Below are 18,763 nucleotides of genomic sequence, written 5' to 3' on the forward strand. Positions count from 1 at the left end.
ATCAGTCCAAATTCAAATCGAAAATATCAAGACGGAGGACAGCATTTTGAAGTTCCAGGATTATCACAAATAGACACAAATTAGAAACACAGGGATATTTCACTGAGGAATAGGATATAAGAGATGCATCTCATTTCTGCATCTACACTTCAAAATGGAGGCAAAGCTTTAATATGGTTTGGACAAGTCTGGATACATCAACTGATGCTGTAACTACAGATTTACAATAAGTTACTTGCTCTTCCATAGAGTTGGCTTTAACTTCAAGGTCCTCCACCTTCCAGATCCACTATATTTTACAGTCTACACTGCTGCCATTAGCACAATGGCTAACATTAGTCCCAAAATCGTCTTCGATAAATAACATTAGTCCCAAAATCATCTTCGATAAATTTTTAGTAGATTATCAGAAGATGCCACCTTCATGCAAAGATCAGTCAAGGCACTACATTAGAAACTAGTAGCTAGAACGAAGCAATACCTGAACAGAATGGAACAGCATCAATACCTGATCCCTTCAAAAAAACAAAAGGAAACCAGTGGTGAAGTATCCACTGCTTCGAAGAACATGATCACCAGCCTTTTATTGCCTTCAAGGCAATTTCCCTGGCTTCCCTTAAAGAAGATAGTGTATCCGTTAACTCGTCATTACTTTGAGCAGATGTAACGTTAAATAGTATCCTGTGGCATGCTTCAGCCAGCCCTTGATAAGGCTGTGCACAAAGCTCTTTCGGAGAGCTTTCCCGTGGAACGTCCATTAGCCTACAAAACTTATTTTTCTCACGCTCACTTAACTCCTGTTGAAGTTTGGCTGCCATGACTGAAGCGCGCTCAATACAGCTAGATGGAAGCTGCAAATAGGAACACATATCAGCAAACAAGTAACAAAAACAAGGAGATCATAAGCACTGTTTCACTTCAAACTGTAACTCAGCTTGCAAAGGAGGAAGGGTACTTCAAAAATTAACCACAACATGCATCGTCATTGAAGAAAACAGAGGACTTATTTCCTGTACTAAAACAATGAACCCAAAACTAGAACCTATTCCCTATATAGACAGCAACAAGCAAACTGAAGAATGTATGTCGTTATTCTACAATCAGTCTAGAGTACAAGGGAAGAAAGGTGGTCACTTGCAAGTCATGGTATTAAGCACATGTCTTAATAACTAATCAAATTTGGACCAAACTAGAAATATAGAAACAAAAAGACATGACAACTTAAAACTAACCTGTGCAAGCAGCGCAACATTAAGACCGAAGCTTCTGTCTGAAGCTCCAGCAACAAGTTTATATAAGAAAGTGATTTCACCAAGATCCTTTGTCTCTGTGTTGTTAATCACCATCTGTCTATCAGCTACTTCCAACAGTTTCCGTGTTGCTAGATATGAGACATGGTATGCACCGACAGAACCTTCAAATTCTCTCAGAATATTAAGAATCTTTGGATAATGAGTGACAAAAATTACCATGCATTTCTTCTCTTTCAGAAGATAGTGTAATGTAGCATAAGCTATAGCAACACCATCATGTGTGCTTGTACCACGACCAAGCTCATCGATGATAACTAGTGACCGAGATGAGCAGTTATGCAATATGTTGGAAGCTTCACTCAACTCCTCATAAAAGGTACTTGTTCCATGCTGAATACTATCGGACGCGCCCATTCGAGTATAAATTCCATCAACAGCATGCAATGTTGCTGATGAAGCTGGTACGAAGGAACCAACCTAAGGAAATCAGTGTACCAAGTGTTAGGATAATCTCAGAGTCAGGGTAAGATAACAACAAAGTAAACCCTTACTTCCTCAGGTCCTAAGCCCAACAACTAAGTTTGCAGTAACTATGTTATACATCCAGAACATGTTAACATGAGTGAACTACAAGTGTGAGACAATATTTATACCTGGGCCATCAATGTAATTAGAGCAACTTGACGAATATAGCAACTCTTTCCTCCCATGTTTGGTCCTGTAACAATCTGGCAGTACTCACTATTTGCATGAAGCTCGGTATCATTTGGAACAAAATTGACTCCAAGTAGGGACTCCAGAACCTAAAAACCAACAGCATAGAAATACAAACATTGTCAACATAAACTAAATGCTTCACATGAAGTATGCATGACCGTGTGTGATCTGCCAGTAGTATTGGAAATAGTGTCCGTGGCACAGTAGAATATTATTTTCATATTGACCACCTGAAATAATTGTAGGTAAAATCTAAGCTTTCAAGAAAGCATGCAGTTATCATGACACTATTCTTTATAGCTCTTAAAGTTGAAACATGCATGCAATTTCATGCAACTACTCTACTCAGGCCAGATATAATAACGTGTTGAACAATGGTATGGCCTTGGAAAAACAACTTTGACCACCAGTGGCCAAAAACCCGATCAAATTGAAATATTACGAAAGTACTTTTCGTGACAAATCTGTACACACGACTTCCCTTACAAAACCTAGGTACCTAAATATTTGAAAAGACCAAAATGCCCAAAGCACGGTAGATGTACAGCCAAAAGGAAGGAGTAATTAAAATTGACCAATAGAACTAATCCCCTCAACTGCAGTATGAGTATCTCAAATTTTCAGGTTCTTCTATTTGTTTTCTTAGGGATGCAAAACTTGTGAGGCAGTACTGTATTACAACTAATAAAAGGAATGCAATGATACTGTTTGTGATTTGCCTGTTAAAAACTGAAGTTGCATTCATATTAGGAATGGAGTGGGAAGTGATCCAAAACTAACCGGATGGCGGCCATCTTTTATGTGAATCTGACTTGCTTCATTCTCACGAACAAAATTTGGTCGTACATATTTCTGGCAGATGGAATATTGGTTGTTTAGCAATGTACTGTTGGAACAAAGTGAATGTAAAAAGATGAGCACAAAAGGGTTAAGAACAGTCTATTACATTTTGTTTTGCGAGAGTGGCAAGCGAGTATAAGCAGTCCAGAGTGGCAAGAGATTTAACAGTTGCTTGAAACTGCGCATAGTATCTGCCGAAATCCATGAGGAAGTTATTCCATGTTGTCCTGCAGATAACTGCTAGCTTTTCCTTAGCCAGCAATAAATTCTCCAAGTTTTTCGAGACTTCCGGAGTGTGGTATCTAATTGTTTTCTTGGTGCTGTTTACTTTCATCCAACTTGAAGGTACCTTTCTATCCACCGGTAGCTGCAGGCACAAGATATGACATGATGATGGTAATATTAATCGTATAACAAAACTGTAAAATATTTTGCTCTGTGCTACTTTTCTCATGGACATCATTTGCTACTTGGAACTGCAATTAACAATAGTTAGAAGTTAACTGAATTCAATTAAGCGACTTAACTTCAATCAAATGAGTTGTCCCAGCTACTGTTTTAAACTCCAAGTTGCGCACACCAAGCTGCTTTCGATACTCAGTAATTAACAGCTCCAATTTCTGCTTGGCCATTTCAACAGTTGCATGACCCTCTGCAACCTATAATTTTTTTTTCAAATATGAAGACGATGCATCATAAAAACTAGGGAATAACAAGATCATTCCATTAAGGCTTTGTTCAGTTAATCCCTCCCACAAGGGAATTGAAGGGGTGTGGAATTAATCCCCTCCAATTCCCTCCCTCATGGGGATTAACCAAACAAGCCCTAAAAGAGAAGGTTATACCTCTGGGAACTGATCAACAGATGCAATGAATAAGTTTAGCATATCTCCTTGATCAGCAGCATCTTTGTTAAGACAAGACACAAGTGTCGCAGCATTAGCCAGGACAGTACATGATGAAGCCGTATTTATTAGCCTTCTCAACAAAGGAGAGTGCACAGTTCTATGCTGAGAAGACATGGTGTCTGTATCCTCAAGAACAAGCTTCTGCAGTTGCTTTCCAGCCGTCAGGATAGCTTGGACGACCCCAACAAACTACAATACAAAACTATAGGCAATCAGGCGTCAAGAACAGAATGCACCAGTCAACTATTGGCATAAGAACCAAGCCATAATTTTTCAGCAGCATAACATTTACTCCCTCCGGGTTGATAATACTTGTTGTTTTGGTCTTTTGGACAAGGGCACGGTCTCCAAAAAACAACTTTGACCATTATTTTCCATTATAATATGTATAAAAATGTTAACAAATATATGATTTTATTAAAGTACTTTTTAAGACTAATCTATACATGTAGTCACCATATTTGAAAGACAAATATTTTAAAAATGATTCATAATCAAAGATTCTAAAATTTGACCTCATCCTTGTCTAAAACGACAAGTATTATCAGCCCGAAGGGAGTATCATTTGAAGTACCCTGATTACATGAATATTGAATTGAAATCATGGGAATATTTGGACAGTAAATAATAAAAATGTACAGTCTGAACAGAGAGTATAATAAAAAAAAGGGATTAGTCTAAGCAGGATATTCATGCTGTATAATGTCAGTTTAATGAAATAAACTAGCATAATTAGGTGTCATTATCAAATTAACTAGAAGTCTAGAACCGAAAAGGAATAATAAATATTTGACCTCTTTCGCTGTGGCTTTGCAGTGGAAAATCCTTGTTATTCCTCTTTGTATATCAAGAGTTCCTGCCAGCATTCTCAAAACGGATGAAAGAATGGTGCTCAGATCACTTCTCACAGAAGATGAGCAAGACATGTCCACTTCATCCTGGAGATTGTTAGTTGAATATTGTTGTGATCCAATTGATTCAGAGATCTCAGAGACCGCGTCATGACGAGTACATATTTGATTTCTATCACATAAAGGGTGAGTCAGCTGCAAGAAATGTCACAACCAAAGACCTTTAAGACAATAGTCAAGATAAACAATAGCTGTCTAGTTATCACTTTTCATAGTGATATGATGCATCATGGATTAATATTCATTCCATGACCAGGTTACAGAGTCTTACCCAGTGTCTAAACAATCTGGATCCAAAAGCTGTACATGTGTTGTTCATAGTTTGGAACAATGATCCATCCAATGAACCATCTGAGTGGTTCTTCAATACCTGAAAGCACTCCAGGTGTTACTTTCATATATGGAAGAATGGAGTGGAAAAGTGTATTAAGAACATAGGTCATAAAAACAAAAAGTTGACGTGATCCATGTGTTTCTAAGAAAAGCCAACTGTAAGTCTCATATTAAATAATATATATATATATATATTATTTAATGATAGGATGCACTTTCTTCCATATAGTTAGGATTCAAGATGAGACTTACAGACAGTGCAGAGTAAATAAACAGAAGGTCATATATATGCAAACAAAAAATTTACTTTGGCGGTGTTGTATAAAAGTCTACCTCAAGTTGTTGAAGAGTATTTGCTGACAGAGACATTTCAGTGTTAGCTGTAAATGGCTGAAATGAAGAACCAAAGCAGATTATCCTGTCCATACCAAAACCCTTGAGATAGCGAACACTCAAGGCCAGTGCATGGATAACTAGTTCTGGCATAGCCATGATACCCTGCTTGAACCAAAAAGAAAAAAAGAAATTGGAACTTACTAAACTACATATGGAGACCCAATCATAAGGTGCGATGACAGTGAGTTCAGAAGAACTTAACGGTACCTCAATCCCACGAGGATTATTGTTCTCCTCGTTCATCTCCATCAAATGTCTGCCATTCTCAACAGTTGGAGCATCAACCCCAGACTTCTCAAACAAAGAGAGCAGTTCAGCTAAAGCACCACCCTCACTAAAACAAAGACGCGAGGTGCGCTCAACCCGGACATTAGAGGTAGGCCCGGCATATGCCACCATCAGCTGGACAACATGTAGAACAGAACAAATCAAACAGAGGGGTCTCAAGCACATCAAAACAGGAAGGAACTTTCACACAGATTGTAAGAACTTTAAACAATTCTGGGGGGAACTCATTAAACTGTAAGGCAAATAACCCTTCCAAAGTTCACTATAGGAATAATTTGCTAGAACTTAATTTGGCAGAGTCAACAAGCAATCATTCTTTTTTTGCTGAGAAATTTTAAAATGCCGAACTATTGCTGCCAAACTACCCAGATGACTGTGAGTCTTTCCACCAACAATCCTAAATAAGTTTCCATTTAGAACAACTACAATAGCTGAGAAAACAGACCAGGTAAGTTACAACCTGGAATTACTTGCAGATTATAACAAATCAGGTAGCCTACAATTCGCACATCACAAACCGCACAGGTATACCTTTTCCGTGGCAGAGGATATTGGAGTCCCGAGGATGACCTCAACGGGCGCCAAGCCAAGCAGCACGGCCTCAAGGCCATTCCTCGAGACTCCGTCCATGAACTCGCCGTGCACAACCTCACCGGTCGAAACCTCGATGGCCACCACCCCGATCTTCACCTCGAACCCCTCCGTCCCCATGGCGTCCACCTCCTTGTCCACCACGCACACGAGGTACCTGCTCCCCTCGTCGGGCGCGCCGCCGCCCTCCAGCTCCCCGGCCGCGGCCTCGATAGTGGCGCGCGTGTACACCGCCGAGAGCCCGCGCGCGAAGGGCGTGCCGGCCGCGCCCCCGCCGTGCGCCGCCTTGATCGCCGCCGTCTCGGTCTGGCGGACGACGCCAACCTTGTGCCCCGCGGCGACGAGGCGGCGGACGTGGAAGCCCAAGCGGAAGGTAGGGATGCTGGCGGTGAGGAAGCTGTGGTCGGGGTGGGCGATGATGCCGAGCACGGAGGCGGCGACGGCGGCGTCCTCGCCGAAGAAGCGGAAGCGGTAACCGACCTCGACCATGAGGAGGACGTCGGGGTGGCGCGCCTTGAGGTCGACCACCTGCTGCTCCAGCGGGGTGTAGCCTTTGCCGCTAGGGTTCAAAGCGGCGGGCGGGGGCGGCCGGGGCGGTTCGAGCAGCCTGCGGCGAACGTAGTCGGAAGGGGGAGGGGAGGGCTTGGCCCTTTTGGCGGTGGTTTTGGGGGAGACGGAGAGGGCGCGCGCGCGCTTGGCGGGCGAGAAGGAGACGACGGCGGCGACGGGCGGCTCGGCGGGAGGTCTAGGCGGAGGCGGCGGATCGTCGGCGGTGGCGGGGGCGGAGGGCCGCGGCTTGGGGGAGAAGAAGCGGGAGAGCACTTGCTGCTTCGGCTTGCCCATGGCGATGGCGGTGGAGGTGGGCGCGGGAAACGGGGGGACGTGGGCAGCTATGGGGGGTAGGGGTTTTCGAGGGGCTCTTCTGCAGGCGCCGCGCCGGACGCCGGAAACCGGTGAAGTGGGCGGTGAGCCACTGGCCCACTGTTCACAAGATTGTTCGAGTTTTCCGATTCAAAAAGGAAGTTTATTCAAATTTCGTCATCCAAATTTCGGAGCTCTACCAAACCACTTGGCTTTGATCGCAACAAAATTTGTTCGAATTTCGTCATCCAAATTTCGGAATTGTACCGAAGCTAAGTCCGAACCACTTGGCTTGTATCGGATTTTGTTCAAAGAGTGATCGAATTTCACGAAATCCACCATCTTGCTGAGACTCTTATCTTTCAACCCAAAATTGCCGCTTTTTATGAGCACTACACAATGCTCCATCTCACTGAGACTCTTTGGCGCAAAAAGAAGGGGCGACCCATATCATCTTGACTTAGTTCTGCTTCCTCTCTTTTTTTTTAAGAATACCGAGTCGATCTTTCAACCCAAAATTGCCGCTTATTATTAGCACTACGCAATGTGTTGTTGTTACCCCAAGATTGGAAACCCCTGAATTGCCGCCTATTATGAGCACCACGTACTGTGTTGTTTCCGCAAGATGAACTACACAATAGTAGCGCTATTAGTCCGCGTTTAGTGATGCTGCTAGGTGAAGCATTTGCATTCAGCCGCAAAGTTTTTAGTGACAACTGACAAGCATGCCACATACAGACGCACGATAATTTGCATGTGATGGAACACTGTAAAAAGCTTAATCCTCTCTATGTTGTCTTAAATCCAAAGCATTTTTACAGTTAAGAGGGGGAGTTCCTGGCTAGAAAAAAAAGCTAGGCAGCCTGAAGAGTTACAGCTACAGCATACAACATCAAGGCAGTAAGCATACAGAGCCATGTACACCAACAATTAGCGTGCAGAGCCAACAAAAGATCATCTAAAAATACACCAGGCACCAGCTTTGCGATGTGATACAAAACAATCCAACAAAATACAGTCGAAATGCATGTCCAGCTAACAGTCCAACGATGGATCCAGAATATTTTTCCCAAGCTAATTCATGGAAATTCTCTGTGATAGAACAAATTAGTCATGCCAAGTCGATTAGGTAGTTCAGCCCGTTGAAGATCCCATCAAATAGAGCCTAGTGCACACTAATCTCCATCTCTCATCACCTTCACGAGCTAACCATGTTGAACTGGAACCTAGACAGCTGCTGCGGAATGGTGGAAATGACTGGCCCATATCGCTGCATCCACACAAAGAAATTTCAGCAACAGTAGCAAAGTAATTGAAGAATAAGCACAACATAAGACACAAAAAAAACTGCATCAGAAGAATAAGCAAACTCTGTGCAGAAGTGATGGCCTACAAAGGAAAGGCTATACATACAAAATTGTTCTTACAAAAGCTAATGTGGCACATTATGATTGAACCTAGATTTTGTGTAACACCAATCTATTTTTATCAAACTTGGAAATTCTGTTTGTAAGATGTCCTAATCATGTTGCCTCGTTAAAGATAAGTGATTATGTGACAACTAAGGCCCTGTCAATGACACCAAACAAGACGAAGATCAGGGAAGTAATCTAAATACAAGAGATGGATCCTTTCTTTTAGAAACCAACTTAATATAGGGATCCTTCCCTTCTGTGTAAGTATGATTTTAAGTGGAAATAGAAAAAAGAAAGAATGAAGCAAAATCAAATTGATAATATGGAAATGCTTCCTAATGAAACAGAAAGAAACTATAACCACTGGTACATAGTTCATAACGCCTCACAGATGGGAAAAATATTCTCAAACTTCAAGAATTCTAATTGTACTATAGGATGAGTTAGATTACCTGAACGTTGTCATAGAGTTCAAACAGTGGAACAGCAAGCAGCTTCAGGTTCCTCGGAACAGCAAAATACTCTCTTTCAGATAGGTGAACAATGAAAAGCTTCTTGCACTCCTGTTCACCACAATGCACATTTAGATTTTCTGATTTCACTAAGTTATAAGGGCCTGATTGGCAGCGCTCCAGCTCCACCTCTCATGGAGCTGGGGCCCAACCAAACGGTTTCAGCTCCACCTAAAAAGGGAGTGGAGCGGGCTGGAGTAATCTGAAAAAATATACTAGATGGGTGGAGCTAGGTTCGGGCCACTCCACAGCTCCACTCCTGGAGTTATTTTAGGAGTTGGAGCCCTGCCAAACAGGCCCTAAGAAAAAAAGCCTTTTGAAGCAAGAATGTACCTTGGGCTTGGTTATATGTGGAGGGCAGTAAGGATACATCACAGTCTCAAAGTTTGGCCTCCACCATACAGCAACACACTCTCCAACCTGGAAACAATGTTTACACCTTTATCAGATTGGATATAATTTAAACTACACAAGATCCATCTTTAAAGGCATTCAATAAAACCATTATCAACATGATTGAATACAAAACACGATAAGGAAATAACTATAAAGAGTGGCAAGCATGAATAAGTTAAAAGTTCATTCTGAATCTGCACGTTTTATATCTAGTGAAAAATCATCAGCAACAATTCTCCAAAAAATTCCAGGTCCAGCAAACCATACCATAACCTACACATGTACTTGAATGGCACATAAAAACAAAGGGCATACATAAAGAAAACTAGCCCTGTGACTAAGAGGTATACAAGACAATGAGCTGACCATTGAAGCTTCAGATTACAACTTTGTGCACATAATCACCTATGCCACAATATGACACACATAAACTCAGTAACATTCTAATATGTGTGCCTGAAATAAGAAATGAGTAACAAATAATACAGATATTGCAAATCAATAGGTAAAGGATTGCCGAAACAACAGTTGAGTTTTCTCTTTCTTCTAGATCAATATTAAGGCAACCGATACAAATCAGAAATAGCTATGAAATTTAGGACGCCATGTGGATAACCTTCATTAATACCGGATTAACTATGAATCACATGCAAAATGTCACCAGATATAACTTAAATTCAAAGGAGTTGCATCTAAATTTCTCTTGAGCTCATTACCTGCCAGTTAGGTGGAAAGGAAGGCGAGTTCACTGCAAGCTTACTGCATAACTTTCTTTTCAGACCCTCAATTTCTGCAAATTCCAGTAGCAGAACCAACAGCTAAATACATTATATTACAATTTATGAAGAAACTGACAGGGTTTAAAAAAGAGCTATACATAACACACCATTTTCTCCAGGCTTCAAACGTCCACCAGGAAGCTTGCAAAATGTATTACCAATTTGCAACAGCAGTATGTGGGGATGGTTGTGTTCTTGCACCTATTTAGGACAATGCAAGCAAAGATTTCAGTTTGTTTGACACACTGCAGTTTATATGGACTAGTAGTAATAACTACACAAAATTTGACAACTGTTGGATATTTCAAACACAAAATTGTGTACATAAATAATGTGAAGAAAGTATAAACACACCAATAGGATTGCTTCAACACTGGTCCGCATTCCTTCTTTCATGTAGCTGTCATTACAGAAGCAACTTGTAATTAACTTGCATTATTGGACAGATAATCTTAGAAAGGAATATACTGAGGAAGGAGCCTAGCTGTTCATAAGTTACATCGGAAACAAAGTAGATATATGTAATTAACACAACAATGCATCGCAATCAACTGAAGAAACAGAAAAAAAATTCCAGTGTCATACTATTTTGGCTTGACATTCCGGGTATTCTTCTGACAAACGTAAATTATCTTGTAAAACTATTCATGACATAGTGCTTGGCAGCTAGATCAACAGCGTGAGAGGAAAAATACATGAGCAAATAAATAGATGGTCGTGGCATTTTAGCTATAATTCAAGTCAACACCCAACGAATCACCCACCATTATAAGCCATGTAACTAAAACAATTTCCCATATCAACATACGGATCAAAATAAGTGCCCACGATGACCATCTGAACACTAGGGTGGCATAAACAGTCAGAACACAAGTGTTTAGTCTTAAATCCCAGTTAAAATGTAACGGCTTAAGCAAGCATAGTTCACAAAAAAAATGCCTAATACACTCCTGTTTCAGTACTATCTAATTTAAGCAGACCTTGGACCTGTTCAAACCGAAGGGGGGAAAAAAGCGGGCATGATCTGAGCTCTAGGGTTTAGGGTTCCGGGGAGAAGAAGAAACCTAGCGTCAGATCAGGGAGGGGTTTGGGGGCGGGGACACTTACTTGACCTTCATGCGGGCGAGGCGGTCGGCGACGGAGGTGTCCTTCTCCATCTTGGGCTCCTTGGTGCCGAACGTGTAGTTGGCGAGCGGGTACACGTTCACCACCGGCGACGAAGAGCTCACCATCTTCCCCTCACCCTCTCCTCGCGCTCCCTGCCCCCACCTCGGGCGAGCTCTCCTCCCTCCCTCTTGTCGCGCTCTGCCCGCGGCGGTCGCCGGAGGAGGGAGGCGGCGGGGTGGCGGCGGCGGAGAGGAGAGAGAGAGAGAGAGAGAGAGAGAGAGAGAGAGGGTGGCTGGTGCTTGGGCCCTTGGGTCGTCGGCCCGGTTAGGTGAGGGGGCGTGGCGTTGAGAAGCGTCTCGACCAGGCTCGGCTCGCGTTTGGGTTTTGGTTCGGTCGCTTTTGCCTGCGTTTATAGCGTAGCCTGTGTGTTGGGTATTTGGGTGGTGAGACGCGGGGTGCGGCTGATCGTAGCCGTCCGATCGGGTCCATCTCGAAGGTAAAGGTGTCGCTGAGGTATAAATACAAAGTCCATTGCCTCACCGGCACGCTCTCAAGTACTTCGTTTTTTTTTTCGTTTTTTTTCCACACATACACGGATACACCTATACTGTATCCAAATACAACACTGCCTACTCCAACCATACCCACTTCGACGTTATCAAGGTATAATACTACGTGTATATATAACATATGTGGCTTATGTGCTCGGTTGATCCATGAAAATCATTGGCATCCGCGCGATTAACAGAGACGACAATTTTGCAGCACCCGCGACTCTGCTAGCCAATGGACAATGATTGTACCTGCCGCAGCTTCAGGTATGTATGTACTATAATTATATGCTCATCTCATCTTTTTTTTCAAAAAAACATGTATGGTATCATCTTTTCGCTTATACTTATCAGTCAAAAATTGAATTAACAACTTTAAATTTGAAGTTAAATTTAGAGGTTTTTTTATCGAAGTTTATTTTTTATCCTTTAATAATTTTAGATCGCTAAGAACATGTATATAAAAATTTTGTTCACAATTTTTTTTTACAAATATGTCGTTTCTCTTGTTCGTTGAATAAGTGCACCGATGGGGGCCGGCACAAATCATATAACGTGTATTAATTCAAGGCATATATATGTTCAAGGTACGTAATGGCCAGTTCCTCGTGTTGCACACTTTTTTTAGGTTTGAAAGATACTAATAATAAATAACAATAGTATAGTAGAATTTTTCTTTTGGACTTGAAAAATATTCCTTCTGTTTTATATCATAAGCCATTTGATTTTTTTTAACCAGTCAAATATCTCTAAGTTTGATCAAGATTATAGAAAAAATATTATAGTATTTTCAACCCAAAACAAACATATTGTTAAAATATATTCAATGTTAGATTAAATGGAACTAATTTGATATTTTAGATGTTACTGTTTTTTTATAAACTTGGTCAAACTTAACAAAGTTTGATTAGGGAAAAAAAAGTCAACCGCCTTATAATATAAAACGGATAGATTACTATATATGCAGAATATGATTGCAATTGTCACTCCACAAAACAAATTTTGATGTACTTGAAAGCAAACAAAATGAATACCCCGCTACGTTGCTGCGGAAAATTAAGTTGCATAATATGTACAAAATAATTGAGATTGCATAATATGTACAAAATAGTTACATGTACCTTGGATTACTATTTTTTATTAGAATATATCGATAACTTACAGCACATTGTTGTATTGTAAAAGTACTTGTAACGAAAATTATACCCATGTAATTTTTACTTTTATAAACATAATCTTTTGAGAGCTATTTGGTGGTTAAAGTTTTGAAAAATTAAATCTGGAGTGGTTGTCATTTTCTTGTATATGAAGATGCAAATGTCTTTTTAAATGGAGTGATGGATGCAACTAGAGTCTCTTTCCTTTTCTTAGAGATTTTTTTTAATCTTTTAGGAAAGGACGAAGGAAGACTGGTTTCAAGGTTGGGAAAAAGAATTTTCGGTTATGTCTCCGAGATGAGCGTGGTACCTGGATTTGCAGTGAAGGTTATACTATGGCTAAAACGACGTCATTAGACCGTGAAGTATCCTTGTTAGTGCAAAAAAGAATAGCGGTGGTTTACCATAATATGCTTAAGGGATTAGCCATGCTTACATGGACGGTCTATAAGAAACATAGACGCAGTATGAATCACTTGATAGATATCATTAACGAGAAGCTCAGCCGTTACAAGGATCGTCGTTTAAAGGGTGGATTCTTCTACCTGGTGCCGAATAAGAAAACTTGTGACATTACAGTCCACAGCCATATGTACAACATGCCACTCCAAGAAGCTTTAGCAAAAACACGAGAAGAGTTAAAAAAGAGAGAAGAAATTCTAGTTAAATATAACAGCTCTGGGACGTCAAACTCAGCACGCACCATTGTTTCTTTTGCTTCCCCTATGATCAAGTTGCTACTGTCTATCATGTTTTCAATGATTTTAGCTTATATGATAATGGTCCTGTAATTTTTTTTCTTGGTATGGAATACTGCATGTTTATTTATATCTTTCTATGTCAAGGGCAACTTTGTTTAAGTTGAATTACCAGCCTCAATTAGAAATTTATTATGCTAGGTCGTGTTTCATGGAAGCAATCAAGTAATCAACACACATCTTTGTTAGGCGTGTTTTAACTTCACTTCCATGGGAATATATAATACTACATCATAGGGTTAGCCTCCTATTCTTTTGAGCTACTTAACATTATTTTTTTTACCTGGTACTTCACATTATTTTGTTCATTAGGGCCTGGAATATAGCTGGTGCATTAGTAAGCCTGAATGGCATGACCACAAATTCAAAGTGCCCCACATGTGTACTGAGGGCCTGTTCACTTTGATGCAAAAAAAAACTTACCAAATTTTAGCAATGCTTGGTAACTTGCCAAAATTTTGGCAGGATTTCTTATATAGTTACCAAAATTTGGCAGCAAACTAATGTAGCCATTTTTTTAGCAACTTTACCAAAACTTGGTAAGGTTGAAAATGTCATCAAAGTGAACAGGCCCTGAATGCAGTTTTGGGTATGTCATTTACCTTCATCCTGATTTGGTGATACCCCGACCTCAAATCAATCTTAGAGAAATACTTGGCCCCCTGGAGCTCATCAAGTAAGTCCTCAATTACTGGAATTGGGTACTTATTTTTTATAGTGTTAGAGTTCAATTGTCTGTAATCAATGCACATCCTCCAAGACCCATCGTTCTTCTTCACTAAAATGGCTGGTGAGGAGTAAGGACTCATACTGGGTTGGATAGTATTGGAAGTAATCAACTGCTTCATGAATTCCTCCATTGCATTTTTCTGATGATGAGGTAGACGGTAAGGTCTCACATTCACTGGTTTAGCTCCAGGGATCAATGGTATTGTGTGATCACAGTCCCTAGCAGGAGGTAATTGTTTTGGCTCCTTAAATACATCACCATACTCCTTAAGCACCTCATTAACCTCTTCAGGAGTTTCCCCTTTTCTCCCTTCATCCTCCTGAACTGGTTTTAAGTGCAATACTGTTCCAGCCATTCCTTGATCTACCCATTTCTCCAGCTTGTGCATGCTAATCAAGAAATTCCTTACAGGAACTGACACATCTGAGAGCACCAAGGTGTGTCCATCCTTACTCATAGTCAACTCTTTAGTTTTAAGATTAAGAGATACAGGGCTGAACTGGTGAATCCAATCACATCCAAAGATGATGTCATATCCTCTGATTTCCAACACCCTGAATGTAGATGCAAATTCTTCCTCTTGGATATGGTATGCATGTTGAGGACAATGTGCCCTTGTATACAAAATTTCCCCATTAGCTACCTTCACTGGAATTGGTTCATAGTTTTCTATCTCCAGATTAGCCCTTCTCACCAAGGATGGTGTAATGAATGTAGTAGTGTTGCCACTATCCACCAAGGCTGTGGCTGTCACCTTGCCAATTCTGACCTTTAAGGTCAAGGTTGTGGCTCCCATATCTCCTTCACCGATAGGATGCATAGCTTACTCCTTTTCTTCTCCTTTTTTGATTTTGTTTCTTGGGCTGTCAGGTGGTGTATCGAATTTAGCTTCAGTGTCAACAATTTCACCATATCCTCCTTCATTTTCAGTTTCTTCCTCCTCCATAGTCACCAGATACACCTGCTTGTTGGCCTTACACACTTTCCCATGCCCAGGAACCCAAGGTTCTTGGCATCTAAAGCATTTGCCATTCCACTTAATTTTTCCACCAGTCTCATTTTTATCATCCTTTCCCTTTTTATTTCCAACCCATTCACCCTTCTTCTCAGGTTTTTGCAGTCCACTGCTGCCTTTACTGAACTAAGGTCCACTGTCATAATTCCTAGCATGCTCATAAGCTTGCACTAACAAATGAATTCCCATGGATTTGAGTGGCCTCTTAATATGATCTTTTAACCCAGAGATGAAATAATCCAGGAAATACTCCTCATTCAAGCTGGAATTATTTCTCTTGACCAATGGCACAATCTCTTCAAACTTGTCAATATAGGACTCCACAGATCCATATTGCTTTAGGTTTCTGAAGATGTCAATTATCTCCACCTTAGACTTAGCAGCAAACCTCTTACAAACTATAGTGCAGAATTCTGGCCAAGATAGGGTTTCAGTAGGAATGTCATAGCTATCACTCCACTGATCAGCCTTACTAGTGATGTATACCTCAGCTACTAGCACCTTCTCTTCTTCAGGGGTCTTAGTAAGTGCAAAATATTTGTTTGCCTTTCTAATCCAAGCTTCAGGATGTTCCCCATTGAACTCAGGAAAATTAAACTTCTTGGGTCCTTTCTTCACCTCCTCTGCATATTGATTCCTACCTCTGTGCCTTTGTTGCTCATGTGTCACATTATCATGTTGCCCATGTGGTGGATTATCTACCTAAGTGTAAGGCCCTGGTTGTGTGTAGACCCAAGGTGGTTGGAAAGGAGCATACTGTGGGAAAAAGTATGGGGAATTGTGATAATTCATCATGTGAGCATTTGGATGGTAGTACTGAGTTCCAAAACTAGTATGAGGTGGAGTGGTATGAGTTGGGAAGAACACTGATGTATTGATCTCAGGGGCAGTAAAAGTGGGAACTTGGGGTATGTGGCTACCAATACTAGTAGTGTGAGCAGTAGTAAATAGATCGGGTTGAGTCATGGGACAAGTGACTCCCCTTAAGTCCACCCTCCCTGGAGTGGATGGAAACATCATCATACCTTCACTTCTTTGAGGATTTTGTGTTGAGGACTGAGTAGCCCCCGGCATCTTTACCACCTCTGCTTCACCTTAGCTTCCTTCCGAGAGCAACTGGCCGTAGAACTCAACATCTCCTGAATCATCTTCATGGATTGCATTATCTCATCTCGATGAACTTGAGCCTGCATAGCTTGATTTTGAATCTGCTCATGGATCGCCTTGTTCTCCTCCTCAAACTTCTCCTGGAGTTCTGCCACAGCTTGCCTCAACTCCCCTACATCTCCAGCCCATGCCGGATCCGCCTCCTCCAACACAGGTTCCAAATTTCTTCCCCTCGCCATCTTTGAGCAGCAACAAGTGGGGGATTTTACAGAGAGAAACCGAAGCCCTCCCCAACCTTCATTGCTCTTCTCACAACTCTGCTTCTGGATTGAGCTCCTTAGCCTGGCTGCGGAATTTTACAGAGGGTACTTGTCCCTCCAACCCTCACCGGCTTAGCACCACCCAGATCCAGAAGCTGGCCAAGAATCGCCTTGCTCTGATACCAGATTGTCAAGACCCGGCCGATTTGAGCCCTGATTCAACAGAAATTCAGAGAAATTTAGCCATGTAGCTACCTATTGGGATCATATCTGGAAAAGATAAAAGGGAAAGGAAAGAACTGTGCGCCGCAAGAATGAGTAGATAAAATTAGGGTTTGAATTGTTCGATACATCCTTCAGATTCAGAAGCGGCTTATATTCTTACGCCATTACAAGCACACACAAAAAATGACGTAGCACAGTACGGCAACGGACAGCTACAGCTACTACTTCGATCAGTGTGATCCCTTGGATCTTCATTAACTTCTCCTGTGAACCGGTATCGTGTAATATGGGCCGTCCATCTCCTTATCTCCTCTTCTTCTCAGAACTTAACTTCAACTGAACAATTTCTTTTCAAAACTCTGCATTCTCAGTTCCTGTCACGCTTGCTATGGGAGGCCATGGCGGTGGAGCGGTGGTGAGCGGCGCGGCGCAGGAGACAGAGACGGTGTGGAAGAAGATGCAAGAGGAGAGACGAGAGATCTACCTTGGGGAAGAGCCCCCTTATAAAGGCACGTACGTACGTATACGCTGCCCTGTATACGAAGTACAGTATGCTACATTACACTGTACGTGAGCTTCTTGAGGCTTATGAAATCTACTCCGGAGTCCGGAATGTTCCAGTGGCGGAGGCCATCGTGGCCGTCGGTTAGGAGGATGGAGAGCGTGGATTAGGCTAGACCCGCATACCCCTCCCCGAGGGGACAAATCCCCGGCTCCTTATCAAATATTCTGCTCAGCCCGAACATTAGCTTCTCGGCCCAAAACCCTCTACGAGGCAGGCCGCTTGGGCGCCTGGACTTTTGAACACGAAAAAGGTTTACTTTTGGTCCCTTCTATAAGGCTCGAGTTTTAGATTGCGTCCCTCGGTAACAATCTATCCCTCATTTTTATAACTTAGTATAAACTAGAAAAAATATTCGTACATTGCAACGGTAGAGAGCTAGATGAAATGAGAGGAGTGTCCTAGTAAGAGGTGGGTGCAATTCGGTAGGTAAGGTTGGGCAGCGTGCAGGCGACCTCCCCAACAGCCTCGGCTGGTCGGTCCACATGGTGGCGCCGTGACATGGAGAGAAGCGGGCAGACTTGAGGGTAGAGATGGCAATGGGGACCCATAACCCAAGACCCGACAGGTTTTTATTCTACTAGAAGCTAATCGTATTTTAACTCTTATACCCATGGGTCTACTAACGGGCGAAAACTCTTACCTATTGAGTACGTGGGTATGGGTATGTTCTTTACCCACCCGTACCCACCAACCCATGGGTAAAAAAATTCGTTGATTAAGCCTAAAACTATTAGCAATATAAGTCTCAACGACTACTAAATCATAGCATAAAACTCCTTTCACATCTTAAGTATTGTTATAGACTAGTTATATGAAATTATTATTTGATTTCTTGATTATGTAATGTGGTTGTATAATTTTTTTTACTCGCCTTTGAACACTAATATTAATAGCATTGTTGCTAGGGAAAATATTAATGGTTTACAACTCTAATATGGCTAATTAGAATACAAAACTATAAATGCTACAAATCAATTATATGGGTATGGGTACCCGTTACCTGTATGGATGTGGGTATGGGGACGATTTTGTACCCGCGACGGGTGTGGGTATTTAAGTGGGAATATTTTGACATCGTGGGTGTGGGT

General features: G+C 41.6%; 2 protein-coding genes across 4 annotated transcripts; both read right to left on the bottom strand.

The window, feature by feature from the left end:
- Positions 1 to 80: 80 nt before the first annotated feature.
- Positions 81 to 7,131, bottom strand: LOC4337442 (DNA mismatch repair protein MSH3). 3 transcript variants are annotated; one of them, XM_015777981.3, is made up of 14 exons: positions 6,178 to 7,131; positions 5,566 to 5,760; positions 5,296 to 5,460; positions 4,901 to 4,999; positions 4,513 to 4,764; positions 3,656 to 3,907; positions 3,338 to 3,469; positions 2,917 to 3,177; positions 2,751 to 2,822; positions 1,907 to 2,056; positions 1,470 to 1,730; positions 1,233 to 1,327; positions 509 to 851; positions 81 to 420 (listed from the first exon to the last, which is right to left on the bottom strand). In XM_015777981.3, the coding sequence occupies exons 1-13, from the start codon at positions 7,078 to 7,080 to the stop codon at positions 791 to 793; spliced, it is 2,898 nt and encodes a 965-aa protein (XP_015633467.2). In that variant the 5' UTR covers positions 7,081 to 7,131; the 3' UTR covers positions 81 to 420; positions 509 to 790. The 3 variants fall into 3 exon arrangements, with proteins under 3 accessions (XP_015633467.2, XP_066165601.1, XP_015633466.2); XM_066309504.1 differs by having other exon boundaries at positions 1,233 to 1,381; XM_015777980.3 differs by having other exon boundaries at positions 1,233 to 1,730.
- A 739-nt stretch (positions 7,132 to 7,870) lies between these two features.
- Positions 7,871 to 11,686, bottom strand: LOC4337444 (pre-mRNA cleavage factor Im 25 kDa subunit 2). Its single transcript, XM_015778035.3, has 7 exons — positions 11,308 to 11,686; positions 10,555 to 10,600; positions 10,308 to 10,401; positions 10,138 to 10,211; positions 9,359 to 9,445; positions 8,966 to 9,076; positions 7,871 to 8,368 (listed from the first exon to the last, which is right to left on the bottom strand). Exons 1-7 carry the CDS (start codon positions 11,430 to 11,432, stop codon positions 8,297 to 8,299), a joined length of 609 nt encoding a protein of 202 aa, XP_015633521.1. The 5' UTR covers positions 11,433 to 11,686; the 3' UTR covers positions 7,871 to 8,296.
- Between the last annotated feature and the right edge of the window lie 7,077 nt (positions 11,687 to 18,763).

The sequence above is a fragment of the Oryza sativa genome, chromosome 4 (genome assembly GCF_034140825.1).
Source record: "Oryza sativa Japonica Group chromosome 4, ASM3414082v1".
NCBI lineage: Eukaryota > Viridiplantae > Streptophyta > Magnoliopsida > Poales > Poaceae > Oryza > Oryza sativa.